General features: G+C 37.8%; 1 protein-coding gene and 1 gene segment (V, D, J or C); one reads left to right on the top strand and one right to left on the bottom strand.

Moving 5' to 3' along the window:
* The window catches only part of LOC105941099 (Ig kappa chain V region Mem5-like), a 48,004-nt gene that overhangs the window by 26,582 nt on the left and 7,992 nt on the right, over positions 1 to 13,430 (top strand).
* tspan37 (tetraspanin 37) lies at positions 1,981 to 8,954 on the bottom strand. The gene is made up of 7 exons (XM_004540243.5): positions 8,888 to 8,954; positions 5,185 to 5,376; positions 5,022 to 5,096; positions 4,797 to 4,895; positions 4,165 to 4,317; positions 3,979 to 4,062; positions 1,981 to 2,906 (listed from the first exon to the last, which is right to left on the bottom strand). Exons 2-7 carry the CDS (start codon positions 5,290 to 5,292, stop codon positions 2,829 to 2,831), a joined length of 597 nt encoding a protein of 198 aa, XP_004540300.2. The 5' UTR covers positions 5,293 to 5,376; positions 8,888 to 8,954; the 3' UTR covers positions 1,981 to 2,828.

The raw sequence follows: 13,430 nt of genomic DNA, 5'->3' as shown, positions 1-13,430 counted from the left end.
CCCAAGCCGTAATGAAAAATTGCCACAGGCAGATATTTTCTTGGGCCCTAAAACACAGCATCTTATATTCTCTCTCTCTCTCTCTCTCTCTCTCTCTCTCTCTCTCTCACACACACACACACACACACACACACACACACACACACACACACACACACACACACAAACTATTACAGTATGAGTACAAAAACACAAGCTACTCATCCATCAGAACTTCATGTTTTGTGCTAATTTCCAGCGCTGCTCACATCCAAAGTCCTAGCACTACACTCACACTGCCCTCTCCTCCCCTTCTTTTTTTGAGCATTTTGAGCATTTTTCTTTGCTTGCTTAACATAATTTAAAATGACTCTCACCTGGCTTACTATACTGGAAAACCAAATTGTTTATTTTGACAGGTTCGGACATTTCAGACAAATGACTGGGAGTATAGGATTAAGAAGTACAAGTAACTAAATTCCCAGCATGCAAATCCAACATAAAAACTTTTCAGAAAAGTTGCCCTTTTTTACTTAGTGGAGTTTGAAATAGCTAATCATTTGCAGCAAAAAGTAAATTAGTAAGGAAAATCTATACAGTATTAAAAAAAAAATACATGACATTACATTCCTGTGTCAGGTGACCTCAATAGATCACATGATAGGAGAGCATGAGGGTGGGAATGGATGTTTGTGTCTGTGTGTGCCTGTATGTCTGTGTCTATATGTCAGGCTGGGTATCAGACGCCACCTCTCTGGGGACACCTCAGGCCCTCCAAGGTTTGGAGGCCTATCTCCACCCACCACCACTTCCCCTGCCGGTGGCGGACTCCCTCAGGTGTCGGTGTGTTGGTGGTTCTTTGTGTCTGGGGGTGGGTGTCCGGGTGCACACCGGCTCACTCCTTGGCGGCCGCTTGTCGGGGCCTGGGGCCTGGGGCTCGCTCGGGCCCCTTTGGAGGTGGGGTGCCCCCGGCCTCTCGGCCTAGGGCTCGGTCACTCAGGCGCAGCTGGGGGCCGGCGGAGCTCACGGGCGCGTCACTGCAACTCCCCCTGACTTCTGCTCCGCGGCTGCTGGGCGAGCCCTCATCTGGGACTCTCCTCAGCTCTTACTGGAACAGTGGCGCGGCTGCCCCTCTGTTGGTCTTCCATGGTCTCTTGTGTTCTGGGGGCCTCTGGATGTCTGGAGTTTTGATCTCCTCCATACCCGCTTCACACCCTGGAGGACGGGGCTGTGGCCCCCCCACACTCCCTAGCAGATCATTACATGGAGAAACCTTTGGAATGCAAGCATGCTGATCCACACAGGTATGCACACATGGGTATTCACAGACGCGGACTAAAGCTTTCTTGGCTGCTGCCTCAAAGCACACTGTGCGCTGTCTATCTTGCGTGCTGCACAATATCGTTTATTATTTAGTAAATATTGATATCTATGACTAGCTAGTTTATTGTGATGGTGCTTTGTTTTCTCTATTATTATGTTGCTCTTTGTTGTTTGCTGTCTCCTCTGTTTGTTTTTGTTTGTTTGTTTGTTTGTTTTTTCTCCATACAGGTGACCCAGGAGTTTTTTTTTTTTTTTTTTTTCTCTCTCTCTTCCCCCCCCTTCTCACCGTCTCTTCTCCCCTTTGGGTTTTCTTTCTTTCTCTCCCCCTCTCTCTCTCATTCATTCCCCCTGTCCTATTTATTTAAAAAAAAAAAAAAAAAAAAAAAAAAAAAAAAAAAATGACAAAGGATGAACTGAAGCTCTGCCATCACGTAATGTCGCATACTGCTGTTTCTGATGTCATTTAGAAAAAAAAAAAAAAAAAAAAAAAAAAGATCACATGATAGGATCTCACAGTGGTTCAGCCGAAACATCTGGTGGTAATGATCCACACCTTTTTTCACACCTTGGCTCACATGATGAGGCACTTGATAAATAAGGGATAACCAAGCTTCTTTGATCAGAGGGCATTATTGTTAAAGGCACGTCTATATAAAATAGAAAATAAAATAACAATAATTTGGCTTTCCAACAATGGCATCATTAGGTTTATTTTTCATCTACATCAAATGGACAAACCCCAGGTTTTGGCAAAGGGTGAATATTTCTCTGGGTCTTAAGGAAAACGAAAAATAGTTTGTTGGTTGACTTGTTGAAAAATATTATTATATCTTAAAAGTCCATGTCACAATTTAGTGACCATAGGGATAGGGATCACATGTGAATATCAGTGCAGAGAAGCTTAAATTGCTAAATGCAATGTAAAGTATACAATTAGTTTCCACTTCATTTATATTTCTTTTATAAAGTAATTCTGTATGCACCACTTTCAGTCTAATAACAAAACATTATTACACAGGCAGTGATGGAATTCTCCACATACAGTAATGCACTGACAATCAAGATACAAACTTACCACAATTCAACCACACACACTCAACACAAATATTGCTTGAGAGAGCTATAGCAGAAATGTGCCAGCTCTCTGTAGGCCAAAAAAAGTCTGACAGTAACTCATATTGATCAAACCTAATTTAGGATATATCTCTAAGCCCTTTGCCCCATCTTTGCCTACATTTTGTCAGGCCAGAAGTCCACACAGGCCAGTTCTGCAGTATGTTTACATAATTACATAAGTTCTTTAGGGATTATTAAAGTATTCTGATTCTAATGTTTATTGCAAAAAACTGTCAGTCTTTTGGTGACAGACAATCCAGTGATAACAATAGACATCTGTACATGTATTACACAAAACGACTTTCTCCAGTTTTACATGTTTCATAGTGTACCGGCAAATGACTCAATAGTTTTGACATTTGAACTATATCTATTCAAAGTGTAGTGATCTTCCATCCATTAGAGCATCTTTAGTTTTTCTCCAGTACTTGGTACCTCGTAGATCTATTTGTTCTCATGAGCTGTTTCACCATCACAAACAACCCAATCTGCAGGAGAAGAAAGAAAAAGAGCAGGATTTTGGTTATTGGCAAATAATCACCTTCTGCAGCCTGTGTTAAACATGTGTAAGAATTTATGATTAAAAGCTCAATCTAACACCACTAAATGAAGTAAAATCATTTATAAATTGCATGATGCAGAAGATGTTTAGGTGGATTCATCATTGTAACAGATGAGCTTTTATGTTGTTAACCACCTTAGTTAACATGTGTGATGTAGAGAAAATGGAGTGTGAAAAGTTTAAATATTCATTAAAATGTGACACATTTTAAAGATTTTAATAAAAAACTATCAAATTATTGTTCATGTTTTTAACGACTGCTTTAAACAACATTTTTATTTTGCCAATGGAATAAATAACACTATATGTCAAATGGACTTCCACACAGGCAGTGATAATGGTGCGCAGTGAAATGTTATTTCCAATGTCACAAGCTTAGGACCTGAAAGTTGTTGAGCTTTACTCGGCATCCAGCTGGCAGCACATCTTTGTAAACAGTCCTTAATGTTAAAAGGTTGCTACTAATTGAGTTGGATTTTAGATTTTTTTGTTTGACAAAATAGGTCAATTCAATATGTCAGTCCAGGCTTTGGAAATTTTGTTGTGCATTTGTCTATTTTCTGACATCATACTGGTTATTAATCTCTTTTTCTCTTCCAAGGCATGTGGAAGAAAGATGGCCACCCTTCCCTGAGCCTGGCCTGCTGGAGGTTTCTTCCTGTTAAAAGGGAGTCTTTCCTTCCCACTGTCGCCAAAGTACTTGCTCATAGGGGGTCATATGATTGTTTGGTTTTTCTCTGTATGTATTATTATAGTGTCTCCCTTACAATATAAACCACCTTGAGGTGACTGTTGTTGTGATTTGGCGCTGTATAAATAAAATTGAATTTACATATTAGATATTGTGCTAAATATTTGGCCAAACTAAAATTAAAGATAAGATTAAAGCTTGCTCTCATGATAACAGTCTCCCAGTGTTTCATTTTTCTTTCAGGTGTGCATTTTATATGCAATGTATACACAATATGCAGTTCAGAAATGTTTAAAGTCTTTCAAACCTCCACCACATAAACTAATAGGGAGCTCCACATGTCCATTTTCAGCGCAAACTGTATGACCTTCGACAGCTCCTCTTGGCAGCCCTGAAAGATTGAGTCAATGAACAAGAAAATCAGAGAATCATATGGGTCTAATCAAACCTTCATGAAGAAGCTTGATGAATTTATCAGGATGCACATGTCTACCTGTGTGTAAATTTGCCATGGCTGGTAAACAGTGCCATTACAAGTGGGGAAAGTAACGTTGCAGCAACTGTAAGGAAACCTGAGCCCTCCACTTTTATTAAACCAGGTGGTTTCCAGCCAGTCCGTGTAGTTCTTCACACCACAACATTTGAGCTAACGGAGACCAAAAAAAATCACCACAAGTTAGTAAAAGACAGTGGAAACTGTCAAAATGTACATATATTATATTTGATTGACATGAGTATGAACAGGATTTGTTTTTTATTAGAATTTCTTAATATATCATGTATTATATCTGACCATAATACATTTGTCCATGTATTATGGACAACTTACTTTAAGCCTGATTTTTCTGGATGAGGTAAAGCAGATCAGGGCTGAAAATTATAGCACTTTATAGGCATCTTATGGGACGCTTTCAGTCAATACCTAAATATCCTCTTGAGTGAAAATTTCCATTAAGGAAAGATTATATATTTTGATTTTTAAAACATCATCTATTTAGAAGATATAGCTGTTGTTTTAGTATTACTGCTGCACAAGCTACACAAGTTTTACAACAACAACAACAACAAAAAAAAGCTTTTGTAGGGATTCATAGTCATGTCCATGTGACATATTAAAGTACAAACCTCCTCTTGCATAGCATCCACAGATCGAGAATTGGAGTCCTCGCTGCTGCCGGTGTAGCTCTCAAACACTCCACTGAAGGGAGCCATCTCTGTATCCAGCTAAAGAAAAAGTTGGAAGAGACAAGGAGCAAAAACACATATGCCTCTTTATCCCAAGAATAATCTTCTTTTATCATGAAAGCACAATTGTCCAATGCTTATTAATTTTTAAGTAATCTTACATACCGTCACTGAGTGGAAATAAGCCAGTGCTGAAGCCGTACTTTTCACACAAAAGACCACAACTAGGAGGTAAACAAACTGGAGAAGAAAACACTTTTTTATGTAAACTCCAAACACTACATACACATAGAGATAATCACAGTCACAAACAGACTGACAGCCTCACCAGTCCCTGTAGACAGATGGAATCCTTGAGGCTCACCCAGGAGCCGAGGCATCCGGTGACCAATAGCAACGCAGCACTAGTGACTATGACCAAAACTGTCAGGGTCATGTAGGACTCTGAAAAAAAGCGGCTATTCTCTCCATACTTTATCAGCAGGTAAACTCCATTCAGCCACACCAGTATCCCCACTGCCTGATAAATTAGAATAAGAAATTATAAAAGTTATATTTACACATGCTATATACAGCTTCATGGGTTATCACCACAGATAACCACACATCTTTTCTTTATGACAATAACTTAGTAAGAGGTCTCCTGTTTTGCCAAGCCATCTTTGCTAAGCTCAATATCTGCCAACTCTTCTGGTTTCATCGTACACACAACAACGTGTCCAAAGAGAATAACTCTTTCTTTTACAAGATACTTTGTTCAAACCTATTTTCACCTGGAAGCTTTCTAACCTAGCAGCTACAGAAGTGTTACTACACCAGTTGGGCTACATGCCTCACATCATAGTTCTTGGAATTCAGCTGGCAACCTTCCACCCACTGATGCATTGCTGTTGGCTTACCCTAGCTGTTATAACTGTGCGTTAATTTAATTCAACACTGTTTCAAGAAAATCACAGAGGTATGATCAAATTTAAAAAATAACTCACAGCAGTTATACATGTTCCTTATTCTTTTGTCCAGGAAATTCAGAGGAAAATTCAAATATGAATGGCTTAAAATGAATTATTTGAAGAACGAGGAGAGCATTGGTTCTTTCTACTGTTCTCAGGTGTGTAGCTTGTTTTTTATGTTACTAACTTTGTTAAAAAACTCATACAGTTACCACAGAACTAATCATAGGTTTGCACTGTGTAACAATAAAATAAAATAAAATAAAGGGAAGTAAACATGGACTGTTAAAATGTACAAATACGTTTTTTAACAGGCATGATTATAAAAAGAAATATAATAATAAATCTTCCACTCTCCCTTACTCTGATTTTTCTGTAGTTCCTGTTTCTCACATGACCTTCTCTGTCGCGTGACATGTGACTCGGCACTAAGGTTTACATGTAAAATCGCAAACAACATCTTTTATATCAGTAGCTTTTTTTTTTAAATACTGTATTTACTATTTTAAACAGAAGAAAGAATCAACACTTGGCAAAAGTAAAAACCCTATTAATCACTCTAATAAAGTTAATTTTGGTAATATGATTGGAAGGAGAATACAAGATAATACAGTAAAAACTGTAGCAAGGCTGAAAAAGTCTCACCTACCAACATTAGTTGAGAAGTCAACTGAAGTGCTGTTTTTAAACAGTTTGTTCTCGGATCACTCATTTTCAGAGTAGCCTATATAAGCCGAGAGAAGAGAGCGCGCAATAATCGACGCCAGGTGCGGATGCGTTAAAGCAAAGATGACATAATGATAAATGAATCGCGAAGCCTCTGTGGGTCTATGCAAAGTAAAGACAATCTATCTGATAAAACGACGTGCGCCTGGAAGCACCTTAGTTAGAACGTAGGCTAGTTAAACTTCCCTTCCGCACTGACCAAAGATCAACTTCCCGTAAGAACGCGGAAACCTCTTTATTGTAAAAACGTAATAGAAGCTCCACTAAGCCTCCAGCAAATATTTTGTGGTTGTTTAACTTATGGTGGAATCACCAGTTCAGTCACACACTCCAAGTAAGAAATCCTGCACAAGACCTCACACGCTGTGCATTTGCTTTTGTAACGCTTGGTGTATTTCACCTCCGTATATCTGCACTCACCTGTGTCGCAAATGGAAAACGTTACTTTTTCGAGCAGACCCCTACCTTCCCTTTGCAATCCTAGTTTACGTCAACACTGCCCTCTTGTGAATTTAAGCGAAATTACGACCAAGTGAGAGTTATTTTTTGATTGTGCCACAGTGCACGATCAGTGATTGGTGAGTAGGTCTAACTCAAACAACTAGTAAAAATTGTAAAAGTATTTTTTACAGCTACAAATGCAGGCATATTCTGCAAACATTTCCTCGAGTTTAAAAAGTAAAAGCAATATTGTGTTTTCTGTCAACAGCACCCTGGATTGGAAAAGAAAATAGATGCACTTGTATCTGCATACAATTTCATTTTATGCACTTACATTTTTGCCTCAAATTTGTAAAATTAAATTTTGACTGAACATTGTGATGAATGATAATGCACTATGTCTTTATTTAACGCCAAAAATATGCTTATATCTGCAAGACTAACATAGTGCCTGCAAATTTATGAATTTATATGAGCGCTAATCTGGGTTTTTGGTGATGAAATTATTTTCTGTGTTTAAAGTATTTCTGATCTATTAAACAGTTGTAAGTCAGAGTGTGAATGAGGATGGTGATGGGAGTCATGGTGGAACTGCTGGAACATGTTGGACATGCTTTTAGCATGATCAGCAATTTTACAGATCATGTTACATTGTAAACGTAACATGACCTTTAATATTATTATTACTATTATCATTATTATATTTAAACAGCCACCTTTGTCAGGAAATGTGAACAGAACATAACTTGGTGTAAGAATTTTTAAAATCCCTATTTCAAAATTCAGACAAAATTCATGTAACACAATCATTCAACCTAAATCTGTAATTTGTACTTAGTGAGGTTAGAGTCAGCAAAACACTCTCCAGTATCTACAGCCTGTATATCACTGATGATTAAAGATGAACTTTTCTTAAACTGGTAAAACTGGCAATCATTCAAAACAAAACCCATACAGTCAAACCAATATCGTGTTTGCACGAGAGAAAATTTGTGTGTGAAATGCAAAGTGAAATAATTATTCAGCTTTGTTACATTAGTGACCTGATGAACCTGTTAAAAAACAAAATCACAGAAAAATGAGTTAAACATGATCAGCCTGTCTAAAGTAATCGGCTATGTACCACAGGCCTTCAAGCTGGCAGTAGTTAAACAGTTACTTAAAAAGCCTTCTCTTGACCCAGCAGTCTTAGCTAATTAGTCTTAGCTTTCTTTCATCTCAAACATTCTTGAAAGAGTAGTTGTCAAACAGCTAACAGATCATCTGCAGGCTTATTTGAAGAGTTTCAATCATGTTTCAGAGCTCATCACAGCACAGAAACAGAATCTGCTTATAGCCTCCAGTGTTGGGGAGTAACGGAATACATGTAACGGCAACGAAGAACAGAGGTAACCACGCACTAAATATACACACAAAAGTAACAAGAAAATGGCAGACAGGAGGGAGACACAGCTGAACCTAATTAGACAAGACAACAGTGATGCAAAACCCAAAACACTGAACACTGGACGTGGGTGTTTTAAAAGAGGTAAAAGAGGAAATACAAGACAGAAAGTCACAATTCCCAGAATAAAACTTAAAACAAAAACAGAAAACACTGGGTCGCAGTGTAACTGCTGAAGCTCTACTCTGAGCAGTGGTCAGGGTCAAGTGATGTTTCCAGTAACTCAGGTTATAATGTTTGGCTTTCTGAGTCAAGGTGAGAGTTTTTTTATTTGTTTGTTTTTAATTCTGTTTGTGCTGCTCATCTTTCTCTGATTTAACCTGATACATTTTCTGTTGTTTTTTCCTCAAGATTCACATCATTTTAGTCCTCATTTCAAAGTCATTTGCCAAAAGTTTTCTGACTCTGTTAAGCCAAGCCTGTAAGGGACTGTGACCGTCAGCACCACAGGGAGTTGCTGGACTTAGTACCTTTAGAAACCTGGACAGCCTCCCAAACTCAGGAACTCCATCTTGACTCCAAGGCAGTAGATCTGGTTCTCAGTACACTTCATCCACCAGTGATCTTCAGGCAGTAGATGCTGCAGATTATTACTGTGGGTTACCATGGTAGTGAAGTGTTTACACAATGATTCATGGCTGCATAAAAAATTTCTTCACTTTGGCTGAAGGCTGCGGGTGTAGAGTTTTCAACTGCAATGAGAATAACTAGTCTCTCTCTCTCTCTCTCTCTCTCTCTCTCTCTCTCTCTCTCTCTCTCACACACACACACACACACACACACACACACACACACACACACACACACACACACACACACACACACACACACAAACAGGTATTTGTTTGTAGGTTCTGTTTTGAATGCTTGCTGCGCTTCACTGATCCTAAACCAGTTTAAGAAGAACCAGCGGGAAACATCTGTGCAGAGTCTCTGACAGTGAGATTTTTCATAATGATGATGATGTTACTGACTTCACTGCTGATCACAATCATGCTCAGACTTCAAGGTGATGAGTGATGTGGTTCTGTTATATTCTCTGTTAATTTGTACTTTACATCACACTGTCATTTTAACAAAGTAACATATTTTAATTTCCAGGATCAGATGCCAGTTCATCTGTGACTCAGTCTCCTGTGTTTAAAGCTGCTGCTTTGGGGGAGACAGTCTCTCTGAGCTGTAAAGCCAGTGAAGGAGTTGATGATGATCTCAGCTGGTATCTACAGAAACCTGGACAGCCTCCCAAACTGCTGTTTTACCAAATCAGCAGCCGTGAATCTGATACTCCGAGTCATTTCAGCAGCAGTGGATCTGAGCCTGAGTTCACTTTGACAATCAATGGAGTTCAGGCTGCAGATGCAGGAGATTACTACTGTATGGGAGTGTATTCTGCAGCATTCACACAGTGATTCAGAGTCGTACAAAAACCTCCCTCAGTTACTATTTGCAGTGTTGCAGCTGTGAGCTTCTGATACAGACTCTGACATGCATCACTGGTTCACTGAGTCCACTTTCAGAGGTGGAAACTAAAATATGTATTCATTCCTGATCACATCATTAAGAAGATTTTAAATTAAGTAACACTGTTTAGAATCTGCAACATATTATGCTTATCTCACTACATTTTGTATCACTTCTAATTTGCTGTGGATAATAAGGTAATATGAAAATAATTTTGTTTATACAGTACATTTTAAATCACAAAGTTATAGGGTGTTTCACATTTTAAATAAAATCAAATTATAAGAAATACTTTTTTATATCACAGCATACATAAATACATATTTAAAACTAATTGGTGACAACAAGGTCAAAATTAAACCGCCACATGATCGGGATAACGAAAACTAGCAAAAATTGCAGAAAAATGTATTTAGTTAATTTTATTAATTTGATTAGTAAAATTTTAATATTAATTCTACAGTTTGCCAGAAGGCCACGAAGGGAAGCAAGAGAACATGTGTTGTTCTTTGATGATACTTTGAGTCAGATTTTTGCAGTATTAATTCCTTGAGAAAACAGACTGGATGGGCTTAGAGGCTCAAAATCCAAGTCTTAGTCAAAAAACTTGCACAGAAAATTCATCTAGTCATCAAAACCAAATATTGAACCCAGACCCTGTACACAGTTTTTAACTTAATCAGCTACTTTGATTTGAACTTAACAATGATTGCATTCCATACATGAAAATGTTGTTTGTATTTGTTTTTTCAGTTTCCTACCACAGGGTTGGAATCAGGTGTTAAAGTTGGATTTGGGAGGTTGAAAGTTCAGCTGTAGCAGGGCAGCAGTGACTTTACATTTTGCAACATATAAGACCATATTACATTCGTGATGGAAAATTTTCCAACTCTTCACCAGTATAAAGCTGGATTTTAGTTGGTATCTTTATCTTTTGTTTCAAAGGTCAACAGCAATCGCTGACTTTGCACACAAATAAGCCTTTAAAAGCTTCTCCCCAAGAACAAAACAAAAGTGATTTTTCTTAAGCTGTGATTTTATTTTGTGATTTTTACTTTTATTACACCCTTTTTTTAAAGTCGACATGGATAATATTAGCTGATAAACTTAGCATGCACATCATTAGAAAGTCAAATGTTTGCAGAAATATCGCAACAGCAGAAACAGCTGGCAGTAGTTAAACAGTTACTTAAAAAGCCTTCTCTTGACCCAGCAGTCTTAGCTAATTAGTCTTAGCTTTCTTTCATCTCAAACATTCTTGAAAGAGTAGTTGTCAAACATCTAACAGATCATCTGCAGAGGAATGGCTTATTTGAAGAGTTTCAGTCATGTTTCAGAGCTCATCACAGCACAGAAACAGAATCTTCTTATAGCCTCCAGTGTTGGGGAGTAATGGAATACATGTACCGGCGTCACGTATTTAATACAAAATATGAGTAAATATATTTTGTTACAGTTACCATTTAAATAGGTGTCCCTCACGCCAACCGGTCACGGCAGATGGCTTTGGTGTTATTTTTGTGCCTCTATTCTGTGCGAACCTAAAGAAAATTTGCAAGATCAAATGTTGCATTTTGAGGAGAAAATTATTTTGAGTGAAGAAAAGTTTAATTTCAGCAAACAAGATTCATTGTTGCTCAGTTGTTGGCTTTTGCTCTTGCTCAGATCTCTGCTCTGTGTGCTCACAGACATCTGCAGACCTGCTCTCACACATAATAACAGCCCTTCTGAGCGAGAGGGGCTGTTATTATGTGTGTATATGGATAATAGCAAAACTGAAATACATTTCTTGCATGTAGCAATGAATTTTGTCTGCTCAAATTAAACAAATACACTGACACAGAGATGCACTCACCCCCCTCCCAAAGCCTCCCAACGCCTCCCAATGACTCCCAGTGCTTACTCCAAACCAAAGTAGGCAGGCTAATATGTCCAGCGCCGGAACACTGGCAGCAAGACCAAACTGCTGTCCACATGGGTTAACTCTTGCCCAGCCCCCCACGCCTTTGCAAGTCATGTGAATTTATGTTGCAAACAATTTCCCTAGGGACAAATTAATTATTAATAATCAATCAATCAATCAATCAATCAATCAATCAATCAATCAATCAATCAATCAATCAATCAAAACTCCCTCAGCATGTCTGTTATTAAAACAAGTTTACTGATTGAAACAGTTGCACTTTTTTATTTACGTACATAAACTAATAAACTATAATGCATTCTAATGATTTACTAATGAAAAAATACTCTATGAACTATACAATGCTGATAGAAACTATAACGTGGAATATATCATTTTCTGTATTTAAAAAATTTATTGCTGTGATAGAAATATGAGGTTTGATGGAGCATTTGTATTTAATAAAGTTTTGTGAAATTTCCACAAAGTTGTTTTTCTTAAGCTGTGATTTTACTTTGTGATTTCAACTTTTTTTACAGCATTGTTTTAAAGCACAACATGGATAATATTCGCTGATAAAATTGCACATCAATAATGAGTCAAACATTTACAGGGTTATTGCAACAAATGCAACATGTAACTTCATCAAACTATAAAACACATCAGATGCCAACAGGAAGTGTTGGTGAAGCTCTACTCTAAGCAGTGGTCAGGGTCCAGTGATGTTTCCAGTAACTCTGATTATAATGTTTGACTTTCTGAGTCAGGGTGAGAGACTTTTTACTTGTTTGTTTTTAATTCAGTTTGTGCTGTTAATGTTTCTCTGATTTAACCTGATACATTTTCTGTTGTTTTTTCCTCAAGATTCACATCATTTTAGTTCTCATTTCAAAGTTTTTTGCCAATAGTTTTCTGACTCTGTTAAGCCAAGTCTGTCAGGCACTGTGACCATTAGTGCCACAAGGAGTTGCTGGACTTAGTTACTACCTTCAGAAACCTGGACAGCCTCCCAAACGGCTGTTTCTCAAAATCAGCAGACGCCAGTCTGATACTCCGAGTCATTTCAGCAGCAGTGGATCTGAGCCTGAGTTCACTTTGACAATCAATGGAGTTCAGGCTGCAGATGCAGGAGATTACTACTGTACGGGAGCATATACAGGCCCAGAGTTCACACAGTGATACAGAGTCGTACAAAAGCCTCCCTCAGTTACTATTTGCAGTGTTGCAGCTGTGAGCTTCTGATACAGACTCTGACATGCATCACTGGTTCACTGAGTCCACTTTCAGAGATGGAAACTAAAATATGTATTCATTCCTGATCACATTATTAAGAAGATTTTAAATTAAGTAACACTGTTTAGAATCTGCAACATATTATGCTTATCTCACTACATTTTGTATTACTTCTAATTTGCTGTGGATAATAAGGTAATATGAAAATAATTTTGTTTATACAGTACATTTTAAATCACAAAGTTATAGGGTGCTTCACATTTTAAATAAAATCAAATTATAAGAAATACTTTTTTATATCACAGCATACATAAATACATATTTAAAACTAATTGGTGACAACAAGGTCAAAATTAAACCGCCACATGATCGGGATAACGAAAACTAGCAAAAATTGCAGAAAAATGTATTTGGTT

The sequence above is a fragment of the Maylandia zebra genome, linkage group LG19, assembly GCF_041146795.1.
Source record: "Maylandia zebra isolate NMK-2024a linkage group LG19, Mzebra_GT3a, whole genome shotgun sequence".
Taxonomy (NCBI): Eukaryota; Metazoa; Chordata; class Actinopteri; order Cichliformes; family Cichlidae; genus Maylandia; species Maylandia zebra.
This window is presented reverse-complemented; position numbering and strand designations above follow the sequence as displayed.

Coding starts and splice junctions, on each gene's coding strand:
- tspan37 (XM_004540243.5), bottom strand. CDS start 5,292: ATGACCCTGACAGTTTTGGTCATAGTCACTAGTGCTGCGTTGCTATTG. Junction 4,318..4,796: donor TGGATGCTATGCAAGAGGAG/GTTTGTACTTTA, acceptor GGTCTCCGTTAG/CTCAAATGTTGTGGTGTGAA. Junction 2,907..3,978: donor TATTAGTTTATGTGGTGGAG/GTTTGAAAGACT, acceptor CTTCTCCTGCAG/ATTGGGTTGTTTGTGATGGT.